General features: G+C 39.2%; 1 protein-coding gene across 7 annotated transcripts in view; it reads left to right on the top strand.

Moving 5' to 3' along the window:
- The window catches only part of NAALADL2 (N-acetylated alpha-linked acidic dipeptidase like 2), a 439661-nt gene that overhangs the window by 103671 nt on the left and 317357 nt on the right, over positions 1-18633 (top strand). Inside the window, exon 1 of one of the 7 annotated variants that reach the window (XM_071566277.1) lies at positions 4909-5059. The exons of 5 other annotated variants lie outside the window; for them this stretch is intronic. In XM_071566277.1, the coding sequence (XP_071422378.1) occupies positions 5017-5059 (43 nt within the window). In that variant the 5' untranslated portion in view covers positions 4909-5016. Of the gene's footprint in view, positions 1-4908; positions 5060-18633 lie in introns of those variants that run through there. One more of the 7 variants, XM_071566285.1, reaches the window with a different exon arrangement.

The following is an 18633-nucleotide window of genomic DNA, read 5'->3' as shown; positions in this document are numbered from 1 at the left end:
AATATGTGTCATTAACAAAACAACAAAAATTAATGAATCCTGCTTTCTTCTGCATACTAATTCCCTTGGCATGTAATTTTCTCACTCAGCAAGGGATTAGGGAGAGCTTGAACTGTATGTCAGTCACTTTGCTGGATGTGCTTTTGAAAAACAACAATTTCGATCCTCTCTGCAATCAACTTCCAACAAAGTGGCCAAGGGGAGAATCACCTGCTTTTGGGTCTGGAAGACCTAAATCTTAGTTCTGTTCAGACCACATCAGTAAGTTGTAGGTCACAGTGGTGCTGGGGAGACTTTTCTGGGCTCTTCAGTATTGAGCTCTGATGTGTGCTTAGAAATAAATGGGAACGAATGTACTTTGTTTCCACTAAGCTCCAAACTGGTGGTATTTTCATCTGTATGAAGTGTTATACCACAGCATCCTTTCAACTGGTGAAAAACTGTTTAGGACAACTAGTCTTGGAAATAAAACTTAGACAAACCAGAGGAATGTGGGATGAACATCTCAGCCCTGATGGAATAAGCCTTCCTTGACCTTTGCTCATTGCTCAGCACTGTCTCTGCAAGGTCTGTATTGCTGGCACTCAGTCACTGGTTTTTTTAGTGCATCATCTGCATAGACATCCTTGCTTTTCTATTTAATCCATTTTAGTTGTGAAAGAAAATATTTTCCCCTCCCATCTCCTCTTTTAATTGAGGTTGTAGGCTAAGCAACTGCTTGTAATTTGGAGGGTAACAAAATAAGGCTGTTCCTTTTGCTGTGCCATTTTCCATGGGAGAAATAAAAAGCTGTGTTGCTCTTAAAAACAAAAAAATAACCACCACTAACAACAAGAAGCCCTGAGAACCAACAATAAAAAACATAAACTTCAGAATCTGTGCCAGTCTGGTTTAGTAAGGCAGACAGGATTGACACCGTCCCTCTTCTCCCAGCATTCCTGCCATTGTTGAAGGTGAAATATTCATTATTATTTTCTCGTGAAAACTGTCAGACTGTGATGCCAGACAGGTTGTCACTACAAGAAACTTTATGGGCTGCTTTTTTCCTGTGATACACTTCAAAACACCTGGTTAACAAGGAGCCAGTGTTCATGGGACCTGGATCACAGAGTCATCCTTGCAATAGTGTAAAAGAACTCTGCATATTTCCAGTTCTTACATTTCAGTTCTACATATTATTTGTATCATTTGTGCAATTTTACATGTAATAAGTGTGCCTCCTTATTAATGTTTTTGTAGCATTGGAATGGTATTCTTTAGGGAAAAAAACCCAACCCAAAATATGTATTTTTGCTCCCATTGTAGAGTTGGTAAAGTAATATGTCTGGGAGTTTGAAACATGTTACCAGTAAAGAATGACAGCAACAGTGTTAGCTGTCGGTGATATTACTTTGTTTGTATTAATTATATAAAATAACTGTATTCTTGAGTAGAAATGAGAGGCATGAAAGCAATTTGGCCAGGACTTAAAGGAGTTTTCCGAAGGCTCTCAGCTGTGAGGGCCTCTGGAGCTTTGCACAGCTACCCTAGGAAGCTTGTGATGAAGTTAATATTCTCTGCCAAGTCTTATCACTAGTGATAGAGAGTACTCTGTTTCTAATGACATGGACCTTAGGCTTGTGGTCATCCATGATGTTGGCAGTACATGTAGTGATCTGTTTGGCATGGCTTCATGCACAGCATAGTAATTAACTTTCCCCCTTTTTAGCGCTGATCACTGTGATCATCGAATTATGTTTCTGTTCATTGACTGTCAAATGCACTTTTTCCTCTCAAGAAATATTGTTTTTGCTGTGCAGTAAATATACAGAATCACTTTCTCCTTTTTTCTGCAAGCAGGACAAAGCCACTGCATTTTCACACTTGGGTCTTTCTGCAGAGAGTGAATGGATTAAGGATTCCTCCTTTGGAAAGCATTCCACTTAAATCATTGCCTACAACTGAGCACAACAAACAGTTTTAGGAGAACATAAAAGCAAGAAAGCCATTTCTCACCACCAGTCATTGTTGGAAGTGGGAGTGTGAAAAATCTTGAGTTCCCCTCCTTTTTGCGCTATTCCCACTTTGTGGGCTTCATTTCAAAGGAGGAAGTATTTTCAGTACTATCACTCTCATCTGTTGAATTCTTAAAAATATTTAAGAGTTAACAGAAGGTGGTGTGAGAAAACGCTAGAACTTGAACTACAAAAATTTTCTGTAGGTGCTAAAAGCCTAAAAGAGCCTGCAGCTTTTACTCCTGCAGGAAAGTGCTGGTACTCAGTAGACAAGGAGAGTAGTTATTTTTGTTGCCTTAGACTTCTGTCTTCTTTGGAATCAGCTCTCTTTTGGGGCTGAGGGGAGGGGGCTGGGACGGACATCTCGCAGAATACAGTGCTGAGGGTGAAAACTGATCATTGTGATTTCTCCCATGCTTAGAAGTTAAGATCATGTAGGAGTATTGAAAGATTTCTCTTTGATGAGATGGACAGTTTGTTTGGAGAAGGCAGAAATGCTTCAGACGTTTCTTTCTCATCAGTTAGTTATCAAATATACTTTGATTTGCACTGCAGAACTTCAGTGATAAATAAACTTTTTTTTCTTAATCATTTCTTTTAAAAATAGGACAACTCAAGCTTTATTATAGAAGTTCAGCACTAAATCTTTGACCTCCCCAAGTTTGATAGGTAAGGAAGAGCTTCTGTATGTGCTCCTCCACTGTCCCCAGGAAGGGATAGTGGAACCTGAACGTTGTTCCCAAATCAAACCAGTGGTGAATGGTCCACTTGCTGTTGTGACCTCGTTTGAGAGCTGAGATAAAAGAAAGACCTGTGGCCAAATATTTTTCCTTCTCCTGTCTTAGGTGCATTTCATCAGCTTTGAGCTTCAGGAAGATCATGCAGTTCTCTTTTCTTATGAGGGACCTGGTTGAAAAGCAGGAATAGACATAGTCAAACCCTTTAATTAAGGCTCAATATCTGCTTTTTCATACTTGTTCCATTAACTGTCCTACTGGATGCTTTCAGAAAAGGCCACTTTGGTTTGTCACTCTTGAAGTAATCACAAAGCCAGCAAACTTCTTATTTATGCATTACTCTGCACACAAAAATAACTTCTTTTAGTCTCTTTCCTTAAGTAGAGAAAGCTGCATTAGGACGGAGCTGAAAAGGACCTTCACCCACTAAACAAATGTCTCAGTCAAATATTTCAAGTGGAAATTCAGAAAAATTAATTCAAGATTATGTTCAGTTGGAGGTGGAAGTTGCAGAAGCAGCTGAGGACATTCCCCAGGTGTCTGCTGGAGTCTCACCTCTTGCACCAACTCAGAGCTGGCCAAGGGCAGCTCCAGTTCATTGACAGTAAATTGGTATTCTAGGCCAGATGGTCTGGTGAATTGTAGGATCCACTGACTGCAAATTTTGGGCCATGAGCTGAGATTGAGGATTATGGGGGAAAATGTAGCAATAGCTCAACTAAGCTAACAGAAATAAAATAATGAAAGGCCTAATTTAAAAACTTAGTTAATTGTTCTTCACTCTTTCTTTCTTGGTATAGAGCCTTTTCTCACTGTGGAACAGTCAATTTAACCTGAATAATTTAATAATCAGACAAGAATAAAGCATGAGAATTTTCTTGTAAACCCCTCAATTTCTGTGAGCCAAGTGAGAAGTTTTCTTGGAATTCACTGTTCAGATATTTCAGGCTTGGGCGACGCCTGATTTACCTTCTGTAGCAAAATCCAGGACACAAATATTTTATCTGCCTATGTGAGGAGTGTTACTGTCTGTGATGATATTCGTATTCCTAAATGAGACTTTTGTTTGAATTAGCATAGTTGGTTTCAGAAGTTTTACTTTAAAGATGCACTTTACCCAGTCTGAATTATCTTTAGAAATTTACTTTCCATTTTTTTGTCCTCTGTGTTTCTGTTTCAGTCCTTTAATTAAAAAAAACAACAAAACAACAGTTTAGTTTTAAAAATAGACTTAGTTGCTTCTGGATTAAAAAAAAAAATCTAATGCTATTGATTAGACCATTTTGAGTGTAATCCAGATCGAAATTAACATAGTGAGAACTAATTACCTCTTTTAAGTTGCAGTTGTTTGTTCCTTTAAAATAGTGCTATGTCTTCTCTTTGATTTTTGTCATTGGCAGCTGCAAATGTAAATGTTAAAATAAAACTGAAGGGAAAGAGACAGATGTAGTTGTTCAACAGATTGATCACAAATGTATCAGACACCTGTTATTTGATTTACGTGGCAGAAAAGAGCAAATATTTTCTTGAAACTCAACTGGGAGTGTGGCTGGATAAGATTATCTCCTTGTGCTGGAGAGGGAGGGTAAGAGAAGCAAAATAACCTTTTGTTTTGTTTAGAAGCCCTTTTTGCTACACAGTCCAAACAATATTGAAATTGCAGTGTTCAAGTAAGGCATTTTCCTTGGGGGTAATCCTTGGGAAAGGCAGGGAAGAGTGGGTTGGGTTTTTAGGTTTTGGGTACTTTGCAAAGTATTTGCCAAGGGGCACCACATCGGCAGCAATGATTGTCCTCTGTGGTGGAGAGCTGTGGGTGCCAAGTTCCCATCCCAGAGAGACTGGCTTGATAGTTATCATTTAGTTTTCCTACGAAATGAAAATTCAGTGGTTCTCTAAAAGCAGTTGCAAACTTTCTGTGGGCTTTGGCATTTTGTCCAAAACACCTGCCACGAAACAGAGATATACTTTATCTCGCTGTCTGTGTGAAAGTGAAAGGGAAGGGTGGGGAGCGAAGGAGCGGGAGAGTCCAAGAGGAGACAAAGCAGCCTTGCCCGAAGCACATGTTAATCAAAGGAGATCAAAGGATATGATGTCAGTTTATAGAGAAACAGGTCAGGCAAGCCCAGGTAGCTCAGGAAGCAGGATACTAATTATTCACAGAAGAAAGTCAGGTATACGGTTACCGCGCTACAGTTGAAAGTCAGGAGGTCAAAACTTGCACAGCAACCGAGTCCACTCGCTAAAACAGCTCGGCTCCTTTGGGGACAGTTTATAATTTTGTGGGAATGGGGGAGAATGAGCCTGGTGCACCGAGTCCAGCCCAGCCAGGTAAGCACAGGAGGTTTGGGGCATCGCTTGACTCTGCATGTGGGAGCTTGTTTGGCTCGGCTGCGGCAGCCGGAGCTGCGGGACTGCACGAGGGGACGTGTTTTTGCTTGTGTTCTGGGGAACGGAGGAAATCCACATCACTCATCTCTGCAATACCTTGTTTCAAAAAAAATCATACCATGAATTTAGGAGGGTAAGGAAAGGTCTGATAAGATCGTTGAAACATTTGGCACTGTATTGTCAACAAAGGTTGGTTTAAACTTCAGGTGATCCCTGGATGTTGAGGTTACTGTTCTGTAGCTTAGCTTCATCTTCTGCAAATGCTTTTTTGTGTAGGAAATGCTTTGCACTACTAATTGCACAAATTTCATACCTGTTGCATGTGAGCAGGTCATGGCAGAGGCATGAAGATGAAGGATTTTCATTCCATTTAGCATTCTTGGCTTATTCCAGTTGTTGCCTTTATTTTTTTTCCTTCCGTGAGCAGTGTTGAGGTAACATCAACACATGAATGCAAAATAGCCCTTATGGGCACTCATGTGACTAACTGTAAGAACAGGGTATTCTGTCCTAGGTATTTTAAATTTTCAGTAGAAGGCTGAGCACAACACTTCATAAATCTTGCCTAGTCCTTTTTTTTTGCAACATTAATGTCATTTTTTTTGCTTTGAGAAAGAATGTTCTCCCAGTAGCTCTTTTTTCTTTCAACAGGTCATTTGAATGTCCCAGGAAATATTATCTTCCTGAGGAATTGCTCCCTTATTTTATCTTCTTATCATTCAGTGTTTTTTTCCCCCTGACATTCAACCCATGCTTTTCTTTTGCTTGACTTTACCAGTTTTTTCCTGCTCTCTTTCTCATGCTTTGCATACCAGCAAGGAAGAAAGCTTTGTGCCTGTTGTATGTTTTGCAAGAAAATCCTCAAACTATTGTACAATTTGCAAATGGTTTTCTGAGGGCTGGTAACCTTCTAGTCAAAGACATGCTGTGTTACTAGTTTCCCCTTACAATTATTCCTTATATTCAAGCAAGAATGTTACACTGTGGTTCAAATGTGTACCTCAGACCTCTGTTAATTGGGAATAACTTTGTTAATGCCAGAGCAGGGTTTGTTCGCAGAGAACTTCTATTTCACTTTTTTTTGGGTTTTTTTTTTTGTTTGTTTGTTTGTTTGTTTTGTTTAATGTCTATTAATAACTATGTAGATACTATCCAGAAAACATACACTGGCAAGTTCAATTTTGATCCAGATTTTAATATTGAAAAAAGCAGCAGGAATATTTAGTAATATACAGGTCTTAACACTATTTTGGGCATGGTAATAAAAAAATTGATATTGTTTCATTCTCTCTTTCTTCATTCAGGACCTGATTGAGGTTATGAGGTTTGCTGTTCAGAAAGTTATCCAGTCCAATTCTGATCTTAGTTTTCATGCTCTGAGATTCTGTTTCACTGCTGCTAATCATACGAATAAAGCTGGTGCAAAATACTTTCAAGCACGTTGTATTTTATACAGGTCTTTTTGGAACTGTGATTGTGATTCTGGCCTAATTCGTGCCTTTTCTCCATTAGTGTAAGTCAACTTGGTCAAATTGAGTTCCTCTTGATTTTCTTTAGTGGAAATTGGGCAAGAATTAGGGCTGCACAGTAACACTGCTCTTTAAATAAAAATGTTCTGTATGTACACACATGCAAACACACACATACACCCCTGGTCGCATTTTTTTTCAGTTGCCATGAATCTGATGTACTGGATTATTTCCACGTGTTCTTGTTTTTAGGAACTGTCCCAAATAATTTGTAATTCAATTGATATTTTTACGGAAAGAAACGTGGAAGAATTAACATTACTCAAGTTACCTGTCAAAAGAACTGCTAGCGAGACAACTTGCATTTCTTTTCATGTTATTTATTTTTAGAGAACTTTGAGCTTGTCTGAGTGACTGGAGGTGCCAGATTGACAGCCCTGGAGGGTGGCTTCACTTATTCATTAGCAGAAGAGATACAGCCTGGGCAGCAGGTGCACAGACCTACTTGCTGTGCTGTACCCAAGGCTTCAGTTCTGCTATGCAAAAACCCTTTTTGAGGATCCGGAGTTTCCGGTCCTGTTCACTCCTTGCCTTTCCCTGCAGCATTTTCTTCTAAGGGCAGAGGATAATGGTGTTGTGCTGATTAGGTCTGAGCGCTAAAGACCAGGCAGAGCCCTTTATTTGATTTCACCAAGCAGCCATCAGATGGGGAAGGAGGCTCGGGGCTTATATAAGTCAGTAATTCTCACCATCTGGTCAATCAGTAAATATAAGGTCACTCTGTCGGCACAGCAGTTTGGTTTTGTACGGAGTACAGTAAACCCAGAGAATAAATTAACTCTTGGTTCCGTTCTGTTGTTGTTTTGCTACTTCTGGAAGTGGTTCAGAGCTCCGTTTCTGTGCCGTAGCCTGGGTGTGACAACTGAAAAGAGCAAAGCTCTGAACAATAGGGCTTTGACTGCCAGCCATAAATTGATTCCTCATTCAGGCCAGCACTGAGAGCCCTTCAAAATGCACTGAAACTAACTGAGAATGTTTTGTATTTTTGTGGTGGTTTGCTTTTATTGTCATCGTTGGGGGTTTTTTGCCTGTTGAATCAAGATCCATTCCTTCATATGAGTTGTTTTCAGTCTTCCCATGAACGAAGGATTTTTTACTGGAGAATGTGACAACATAAGCCCCCCAAGATGCAATTAGTGTAAATTTTAATTTTATGATACTGTACATGAGTTGTAATTGATTTTACATTGTATTGTGTAGCCAGATGATCATAGCAGCTTTGCTCACTTGCTAAGTGAGTGTAACACATGTTTGCCTCTCTGGCCCACAGAGGAGAGAGGTAAATTGCCAAGTCCAAGGTAAAGCAGCTTGTTCTCTTGGGTCTCAAAAGGCACAAGTAAGTGAGCAAGAGTAAGAGAAGTCATATGAGCAATATTAATATACCATCCTCAAGAGCTTGCTTTTTCAGCGGTCCCTGGGTGTTTATTAGCATATTTTAAGCATTTTTATAACTAGTTTAATTATATGTGTCTTTAGTATAAATAGCTGTATTAATTCTTAAGTTAGTCTCTGGCACATTCGGATTCCCTCTGTAATTAATCCAGACATTGGATCAGCTCCGATATGTGTGTTCCTTGGGATTTCTGCTTGGGTTCTGATGTGGACTTTTAGATCAATATATATGTAGTCTCATGAAGCATTTATAGACTAGGTCTAAAAGAAGCAACTACTGCTTTTTGCTGAGAAATGTGATAGGAAAATATCAAGAGCCTACATAAAGAGCATGGTGTGCTTGCATGGGGCAATGGGAATGTCCCAGAAAGCAAATTTCAGTCTCAAGTGTTCTTTCCTTGATGGAGGTTTTCTTGGCCACCAGGTCTACCCAGCTTGCTGGGTGATAACGTTTCCTTTCAGGTTTGTGGGTTTGAGCAGGCCTCTGAATAATGCTAATGAATGCTGTAATCAGCTGCAGTCATTAACTGTGGGGTTCTCTACCAAACAGTGGTAATTCTGAAGCTCCATTGTGGAAGTGCTTCCTTTCCCCGTGGCATTCGGTGACCGAGTTCTGCGAATGGACGGGCTCTTTACTCTCTGGACAGTAACTCACAGAACATCAGCGGGTCCCTTTTCGACTCTTTTGGAATGATAATAGCGAGGGTTTCCTGTGACAGCATTTCTTGCACAGCTTGGCTCTGTTCCCCAACCAGGTTCAGTAACAATGGGTAATTTCAAATAATTCATTTTATTGCTGCCTCCTGTAGATTTTTGACTTTCATTTCAAAGTGGTGAATCTAGAGAGCTGGGGAACTGTGTTCTGATCACTGTCCCGGTGCTGTGAAAAATACGAGATTTAAATAGTCCCGCAGAGCCATCAGCAGCTGGAACAGTACAGAGCACTCTTTTGACTTCAGCTGAAGTCATTCTAACGTTTTCTGGGTGATTTTAACTCTTCTATTACTGGAATGCCTGGGCTTTTTTAGCTTTCATTTCCCAGTTTCTGTGTGCTCACGAATCAGGATTTGGGATTTTGGTTCTGCAGAAATATCCTCACTAATATAAGTGCATTGAAACTGAGAAAACTGAATAAATTGTAGCATGATAAGAGCAAATGTTTCCAATGGTGAGAATCGACTGCAAAACTGGATATCAAGCCCAAGACTTTCAGCTCCCAATCTGCTTCATATTATTGTTGTTTTGCTGTTATAATCCTTTCCAGTTCTTAAAGGTATGTTGCAGATGATTGCATCCTAATATGTGTGCCTGAAAATGAAACAAGATAGCAACATCTTGCTGCAATAAATAGAACTGAAATTGAAAATGTACTAGATGTACAGTAAAAGGATGATATTTGCAAAGTGTCTGAAAACTTTTTGTCATTATCTTGATCATAAATCTACTTTAAACTTTGAAATTCTACCAAATGCTTAAATAAGCTCTTGTCAGCAGTAGGTCTGTCAGATTCAGTGTTTGCCACTTAGGGAAGGGATCCAAGGGAAGTTGTTGGTTTTTCCCCCAATACATCATTCTTCTGTGTGTGTGGTAAGGGTTATGTTTATTTTGGCTACTCCTGTACCTCCTTTTCTGAAAGTGAGTCACTTAGTGGAGAAAAGTAAAGAACAGAGGTTGGTGTGGAGGGAATATCAATGTGATCTGAGCAATTCAAGTGAAGGAAATCAAGTTTTATGTAAACTACTTATGCAGATATGAACTAGTTCATAAACTAAAGAATGCTCTGCATTCATAGCAGGTCCTGACAAGGTCTCTTTTTCGTCATCCTTCAACTACTGGAAGTTTTCTGGAAGTGGTTGGAAATTTTTCCATCTCTATACAGGGATTTCATTCCACAGTCCTAGTGGAAAAGATGGTGATGGTGAGGGAGAGTTATTTTATTTGTCTTTTTCTTTGCTTAAAAAACCAGCATCTCCACTGGTCTCCATCACTAATGAGGTGGTATAACCCTGGAACAATATCCTGAATGATTTCCTATCTTGCAGTGACTTGTTGAGATGTGTATTATAAAGAGAAGCAGAGTTGGTTTTGTTGCAATATCGTTCTGATCCAGGTATTTAGAATTTCTTTCTTAAGTGTTTGGTTCTGTTTTTCTGGTTTGGATTTTTTTTCCTCCTCAAGGCCTGGTCTCTTATTTAGTCACTTCATAGTTATGATATTCTTCATATTCCATTAGATTGATGGGCACTGCCTGACTGTAATGTAGTAAGGTTACATTGTAATATGGAATCTTTAAGTAATGATGAAACTGTAGGATAAAGTAGACGTTACGGGAAGAATTATTACTTTTGGTGATTCTTTGTAGGTATTTTTTGCTTTGGGGTTGTTTTTTCTATGCCATTGTCATTGTTAGATTTTAAGCCAATAGCCACATCTAGGAAAAATAAAAAGGTTATTGACACAACAGCTGTACAAATAAAGCTCTGCTGTATAGTTTATGTAGTGAATTTTGAAAAAATTGAAACAGGTCATTATAGATTTGTTCCAAATCTGAAGGCTTGATTGTCTTAGTTCTCCTGCCATTCCTAGTGGTTCAGGCTTACTCTATGCATTTCCAGATTGTCATAATATGTTTTTTGTTATGCATTCTACATCCTGAGGTGTCTGAAGCAACTCTATATTAGCAGAAGGAAATTTTGGTGAACTTTTGAGTAATTTTCAATCTCACCTGTTTCTAATGTAAGGCCAAGCAGGCTGTTTCGAGGGAAGGTGTACTGCTTGAGTTTACCCTTCTGAAACTGTTTATGGGTTGTTAAACTAAAAACACAGTATGAAGGCTGTCTAAAGGGACCATGATAGACACAGAAAATGTTTTATGTTCCATCATTTGCATATCTTGAAAAGTGGTAAAGTGCACTGTGTAAAGACTGTTGTGCTCTCTTAGTAACGTTGCTTTTGCCATACAGGTTTCAGCAGGTAATGTGTTTCATGCATGTGTCCATAATTATGACAAGAAGTTCAAATTAGGCATATGTAAAAAAAAAAAAAGGAGATTTTGGCAAATTTAGCTTTACTTACCAAAGATATGAGACTTAAGCTGTTTTTGTCAGATGATATTGAATATGTTCAGACAGAACTTTGATATTTCAGATGATCTTCTGGAAGCATATTTTTCCAAAAGATTTTATTGGTGCTGACTTGATTTATGCAGCAGTAATTGTACCTGAATATATGTACAGGGGTTGGGAGAAGCAAACAAATGTAATTACCTTTTAGTGACTTCAGATCTTCAAGTCCAAGATTAATTTTGAATTACACAGAAGGCTGTGCAACCCTAAAGAAGTGTGGACATGTCCAGAACAGAATCCTGCCTGGTTTGCTGAAGAAGCAGATGTGTTTGTCAGAAATACTGTGGTTTCATTCTGTTATGGTATTTTCTAATTCTCATTATTTCAGAGAAAACAGCTCTGTGAGGAGTTCAGCTGTATTTAATGTCTGTATCGTAATTGTGACAACTTTTAGGAGTCTCATGGCTGTGGAATATATAGAATTTGGAACAATAGCTGCAAAACTTTATTTTGCATTTAGTCAGCAACCTGAGCAAGAAATATTGACTTCATCTACAACAGGCAAGTAGCTAGAAACCATTGGAAACCAATGGTGAGCTTCAAGGAGGTTTATCATCTTCTCCCCTCTCAAGAAAGATGTGTATGTTCTGTGCAGTAAGATTTTTAATTTCTGGAGTTTTTTAGAGTCCCCTGCCATGTTTCAGCTGGTGCAGAGCCACAGGGTAGCTCTGGGCCTGCCTGGTACTGGGGGTCAGCTCTCACCAAGTGTTGCTGCAGCTGCTTCTGCCTTTTTCCAGTTTCATGTTGCTGGTTATGTTTTGGTCATATCCTGAAGCTGCTCTTAGCATTCAGGAGAATAAAAATCATAAGCTAAAGTTAACTAAGCCCATCCCTGTAGAAACAGTTGCAGAAAGTGGAGCTGATGTTTTTAGCCTGAATGTTACTGTGAATCCAAAGTACTAGGCATGGTTTTGTAACAGCTGGCTTAGTCAATTTATATATATATTCATCTTTTACTTCAAATAGTGCTGTATAAAAGTGACATTTCTGCTGTCTTTGTAAGCTCAGATTTTCTGTGCCTTCATAACACAATTAAGTTTACCACATTTTATTCCTGCTAGTGTTGCAAAGAGGGGCTGAGTCAGACTGTATTTGTTCTTGTGCTTCATCAGCAGAAATGTTTACCAACTTTCTAGTTTTATTTTATTTGTGAAAATGCAATGAAAGTAATAGGGTTGCAAGAGGGTTTAATTTGGTTTGTGTTGTTATTAGCATTGATTGGGATGTGAGCAAGAAATAATCCAGTTACACTTATACTGCCCAGAGATAACTTTTTAGGGCTGACAGAAAACAAATATACAACTTTTCACTTCTAAACTGAGTATATTTGACCTGAAAGTCTGAAAGTTACAGTAAACCCAAGTCATGGCAATGATGGTTGTGCAGCAGAGTTGTTGTTTCTCTCCTTACAGAGCTGATGTGTAGTTGTTCTTAATCAACTGTGCTCTCTTGTTTGCTCTCAATATGCCTGGGGTGAAAGACAGTATAGATGGACTGTTTGGGTTATACATATAAAGTCATTCCCAATATGCCAGTAAACTAAATTTCAGATGCCACATTACTCCAGCTCCTGGCAGCATTGGTGGCTCTGTACCTGGCACTCCCTCCCTGGGAAGTTGCCTCCCTGTAGCAAAGGCATTCCAAGCTCCAAAGGACTGTAAATTCAGTTTTCTCTTAGTTCATGGGCGTTCTGGCCATCCCCCTGTAAATGGTAGCACAGCCTAACTAGCAGATTGTGGTATAAACCCATCTTGTCTGTTCACCTCAAAGCCAAAATATTTATAACTGTTGATTTGCTGATATAGAGAATTTTTCCTAGTTACTGTTTCTACACTTACCAGATTACATGAAAAAACATAAAATCCTGTGTATTATCCATAAACATAACAACAAGTGCTACACTACATAACTTAACTTAGTCAGTAATTCTAGAATTAGCCTGAGGGGTTGATGACAAAATTATTCCTGTTACAAATTTTAATTATGCCATAAACTTTAGGAAATAGCTATTGATCTTCAGCATCTGGCATCGGAGATGTCGCCTGCTTTTTTTGCTTATTTAGTTTGTCAGTAGCATTGTCATATAGGATAAAAATAAAAAGTGTCACAGGAGATGAAGATGTACCATATGCAAATGAGAATATTTTGGTTTGTATATCTACTAAAAATATTTTATTGCTGAAGAGTTTTTTGTTTCCTACCAGATTCTTTTAGCTATCTCCAAAGATATTTGCATTTGAGATGCAAGAAAGCAAATTCTAATTCTATCAAAGACCCTTTCTCACCATGGGATGCTGTAATGTGTACAGTTTGTTTCTTGTCTTAGAGGTACATTTAAAATTGAAATTCAATTAACTTCCCTGTTGTGGAAAAATTATAATTTCAAGGGCCAGATGAGACAAAGGCTAGAATCTCATTTCTGTATTTTTCCCCATAAACCAAGGCTGTTAGATGATGGTGGTTAGTGTAAAAAATTTAAGTCTGGCTTAAAATAGTAACTTTGAAATTCAGATCTGCTATGAAACCAGTGGCAGAACTAGCATGGCTCTTCAGCACAGTGAGCTCTTAGATGTTACAAAGCAGAAGGAAAAGCTTTTTAACAAGGTTGAATTTCAGAGAAACATGTAGTGAGAGCAGCATTAGAAATGCAGACCACCTTTTTTATCATCATAAGGCCTAGAGCCAAATGTGTTGTTTCACACCATGTCTGCTTATGGTTCATGAGGTTTGACTGTAGGTGAAAACTGAGGTGATGCCCAAACCAGTCATTTTAGGTGAATGGAAATACAGGCTGCACTCATGATAAAACTTGAGTATGGGTGTCCTCGTAGGAAGAGTCAGATAAAGCTCCCTTTCTTATCCCACATCCAGGATGGCCTTTGAGGAGACACTGCTTAGCACCCTGCTTTTGAAGTAAATGAAGGAAGATGTCTTCCCTTTCCAGGAGAACTGGAGCTATGTGGAGAAAAACGGATTAGAGAGCTCCAAAGAGCTGTCCCTTGGAAGGACAATCGAGGGCAGCTCACTGCAATGGCAAAGATAACTGAGACTCTCTGAGTCCAGAGCGGGTGCCTGTGGCTCCAAGAGCACTTGCTTTCTCTCCAAATGTGTAAAGCAAGGAGGTAGTTTGTGTGGCCCTGAGGATGAGACAAAGGACTGCTGTTTGCGTTGCTTCAATACAAAGATCCAGTGAGCCAAATCTTATGTTGATGCATCTATGTTAAAAGGAAGGGTGTTTGTAAAGCTGTAGCATGGAGATAGGCTGCCCTGTAAAGGAGACTCCCAGAACGCCCTTGAGAAATATTGTACTTTTCTCTCAATCTCAGCAAGGGATGGCAGACCCTCTATCCCTTCCTGCTTGGTCGTTTTACTTTAAAATTCTTCTCTTTTTGTCTTCATGCACCCTGTGATGAGCCACATGGCACCTGAAGTTTCTCAGACTTTATGCACGTGACACTGACACTGCAACCTCTTATTGAAGAAGTAAACTAAGCAAAGTAGGGCAGAGCTGATTGCAGAGGGGCAGCTTGGGGTAGCTGTGCCAACTCTTCGGCAGGAAATCGCTCCCTCGTAGGAGTATCTGCCAGGGGTGTATTGATGCTTGAACCCTTCTGGCTGACTTTACTCAGCCTGGCTTTGAACAAAAGGGGTAGGAAAAATATCATTGACGCTTGCAGGCATTTGAGGTGGCCAAGCTGACAGGTTGCACTCCAGCAGGAAAACGGAAGCCTATTAAGAACACACAGAGACAAAATGTGTTGTGCGAGTGTCAAGTGTTTTTGGGTGAGGCAGACAGCTGTGGTTGTTTCAAGGACATGGAGCAATGATGCACTTTCTGAAGGCTTTCTGTGGCAAGTTCTGACTTAAACATAAGATTAATATCTAAAGCAAAGCTTGCATCTATATTCACTTTATGGAGCAAGACCAAGGTGGCATCTCTGTCTGATTGCAGAGCACTCTTTAAAACACTGCACCACCCCCAGGTTTTTCTCTCTGAAGAGTCCTGGCACTACTTGAATAATACTTTTTTGTCTGCTTTTGTTTTCTGAAAAAAGTTGAATGAGTGAAATGTATGCAGTTTTCACAGGGAAAAAATCCACTGAAACGCCCAGTTCTCTCTCTAAAAGCTTCCAACAGCTTGTGAACACAGACCTGCAGTTCCTTCTAGCCATTTAATTTAGGCCTTGTACTCCAGAAGGTTCTGCCAATTATGTGTAGTGCCATTTATTTTGGTGACAAAGGGAAGCTCAATGCCTTGAAAAAAATAAGCTCTAATTTTTATATACTTTGATTTTTTTGTGTATTGTTTCTGGCTGGCAGGTCAGATTTGTACTGCTGCTGTACACAGCAACTTAAAATTCATGTTGGTGTGTCACTGCAGTTACTACACTCCAGCCAACACACCAGAAAACTATTAACTTTCAGTTAATGATAACAGAAAATGTTTTATAATAAACTGTGAAATAACCTAAGCATCTGCAAAAAGTGTAAAGATTTTATATTAAAAAGCAATCAACTTTGCTTTTTTGTTTGTTTGCTTCTTTTTCACAAACGGGTTATGTAAGACATGCAATTAATTGGCTTTTGCTTTGGAGGGAATTTGTGTTTGCATGGTGTCTGGTCTAACAACAGGTGACTGCCACTGAATTTTTGGATGTTTACATGCAGGGAGATGGCTCTTGGTAGAAAGAGAAGAAAGTGGCAGCTTGCACCCATTACACCTCAATGCTGTCTTGTGCTCTGAAGATTCAAAGCCACAGATGGGCTAAGACAGGGAAGGACTTCTCTCAGTTTTTGATTGAATAACAGATTTTCTCTATGGGCTTGGGTTGCCTCTTGTCTTCCTTTGTACACATGATTTGCTTCACGTTTTACCCTCAACTCTCAGATAGAAACTGCCTGAGCTCTGCAGGCATTGCTGGGTTAAACTCTGTCAATAATTCCCAAGTGCCTTTACCTTAGCAAAGGTAAATGCAATAGTGGCAAGGACTACTGACAAGTCTCTTTGTGGGTTAAATAGACTTGTTTCTAACACTTGAAGAGAGCGGTCAAATGAAATGGAAGAAAATGAATTCCGATATACAAAAGGAAGCTCTCATGAACTGTGGGGTTTGCAAGTGCTGAGCTAAAAATGAAGAGGATGAGTAAACTCTTACTATGAAGAATGGGAACTGAGAGTTTGGGAAAGAAGGAGGAAGAAAATGAATGTGATAATTTGTTCAGAAAACACTTGTGCTGCAGTCATGGTTGTTTAGGAAGCCTGGCAGCACCAGCCACCTTCCTTTGCACAAATGGGAGCCTAAAATCACAGAGTAAAGTTCCACCTTCCCAAGGGTGCTTCTTGTTTCAAGACAGACTTTTTCAAAACCCAGCTGGCCATACATCCAAAATGCTGTAGGCTCTGTACTAATAACAGGGTTATAAAATAGGTTGGAATGTGAGTCTTGATGTAATTATTTATGTTACCTCCATCCTGTGTCATGTCCAAGATTCAGGACAGGTTTCTGGGTGAACGAGGAATTCGTTACTTCAGTGCCCTGTGTACAGCAGTTTAGTGAACACTTTTCCTTTTATCTTGTACTTTAAAGCTCAGTGTCAGACTAAGTGTCTCTAAGCACTCTCCAGAGATGATCTGGAAGCAAAGGTTCCCTGTACGTGACTTCAGTGTTGTTTATTATTCTGCTTTATGAGATTTGCAACTCATTTTATAATGCAAATATCTATTGCCTACTGAAATGAATTCTCTAGTATTTTGGGGGTATTTTTGTTTGTTTTTTGTTTGTTTATAAGGGTTTCATTTTTTTTTTAATTGAAAGTGGAAATTTTTCTGCACAATGATTTGATATTTGGTTGACTTTGGAAATGCTGAATATTTTAAGATTTCAGACATCGTGGGGAAAACATCTAGCCTCCTAAATTTACATTAGTCAAGTAGTATTCCAAATACAATCTTTCTTAACTGTGAAAGCTGAAATTTATCTTAGAAATGCAGTGTATTGTTTTGTTTATCCTGATATCATAGCATTTTGTGGTTTTAAGGGTAAACTGTATCCTCCAGTGTTGGCGCTGATGTCTCGGAGTCAGAGAACAGCAGGTGCTGACATCTGGCTCTGCTCAAGGTGGCTCTTCACATCGTTCAGGGGCATCTCAAGGGGCCATAAAAGTCTTTTGCTTACCATTGCACTCTCCAGCTGAAGATCAGGGATTGCAGATTACACATCTGTAATTCATATCCCGACGTTGGATCCTTGCACAAGCGCAGGAGTTCATTGATCTGTGACCTGAAATCCATCGCATTTGGAGGGTTTGTGGTGGATGGCTGTGTGTGTGGACACATGCAGTACTGGGCTCTTGTTCTGCCTACAGCTGTTTTTCATAAATCAATAGCAGCAGAACACATTGTCTGCCCAGCCTGGGCCCTTCCCAGAGATGGTGAGGGAGACAAATGGGTACATCAGCCAGGGAAGGTTGTACAACACCTTGTTGTACATGTACTGTGGTTACACACAGAAAAGCAGTGGTTAAAGTTCACCATTGTTTACACACATAGCCTACTACTGAATTCAGCTTTAAAAGCTTAGGGATTAGGTTTCTTGCCTTTTCAATAAGTGCTTGTACTCCTAACCTAGAAATATAGTGATAGATTCAATAATCATATTACTTCTCCAGCCATCTGTCTTGGTCAAGAAACTTTTCCTGAACAACGAGTCTGTGAAGGTAGAAAAAGTGAGTTTTCTTCTTTAGATCTACCCAAAAGCAAGAGAAAAATCAAATTGATTCTAACACGAAAAGGAATCTTACTGACTAGATGTATTGTGTTCCCTGTTTTATTTTATTTATGTAAAGAGTCCATTGTAGCTTTTTTCTATCTATTGCTTTGTCCCGCAGACCAAAAGGAAATATTTTACTCGATTTAAGGTCTGTGTCCCAGTTCTATAGCATGTACAATTCCTGCTGTGCTCCCAATAAATGAGGATAAGGTCCAATAAAACCTGGCTTTTTTCTGTTTGTCAGTTGTTGGGTTTTAGAAACTTGGATTGTTCCTTTTATTTTTTCCTAGTTTGGTGTCAGCTGCAGCCATTTGAATTGGATTGAATCTTTTATTGCAATTACAGCAACGCTAAAAGATGGAGGAAATAAAAATATTTTGAAAGAGATTTTTAAAAAAGTAAAATGAAACGGGTTTTCTGTTGTCTCAGAAACAGATGTTTGCTTAAACCCAATCATGAACTTGTACTCAGATTTAATTTATTGTTTAATTTTGTACCAGTCTTTTGAAAATAAACTGCCTCGGGAGCAAGTGAATCGGAGTTCTCTGTATGCTGAGGTCTTGGAACGTGGCTTCTTTCAGCAGAGTTAAACATCCCAGGAAAAGCAACAAAATTGCTGATGAAGCAGGCTCATGTGTATATAGATATTTGTCAGAGTTTTAAAAATGCAGCAACCTCAGTTTGCAGCACAGCTCCAG

Source organism: Pithys albifrons, chromosome 11 (genome assembly GCF_047495875.1).
Source record: "Pithys albifrons albifrons isolate INPA30051 chromosome 11, PitAlb_v1, whole genome shotgun sequence".
NCBI classification, from domain to species: domain Eukaryota; kingdom Metazoa; phylum Chordata; class Aves; order Passeriformes; family Thamnophilidae; genus Pithys; species Pithys albifrons.
Note: the sequence above shows the minus strand (reverse complement) of the source record. Positions and strands in the feature narration are given on the sequence as shown.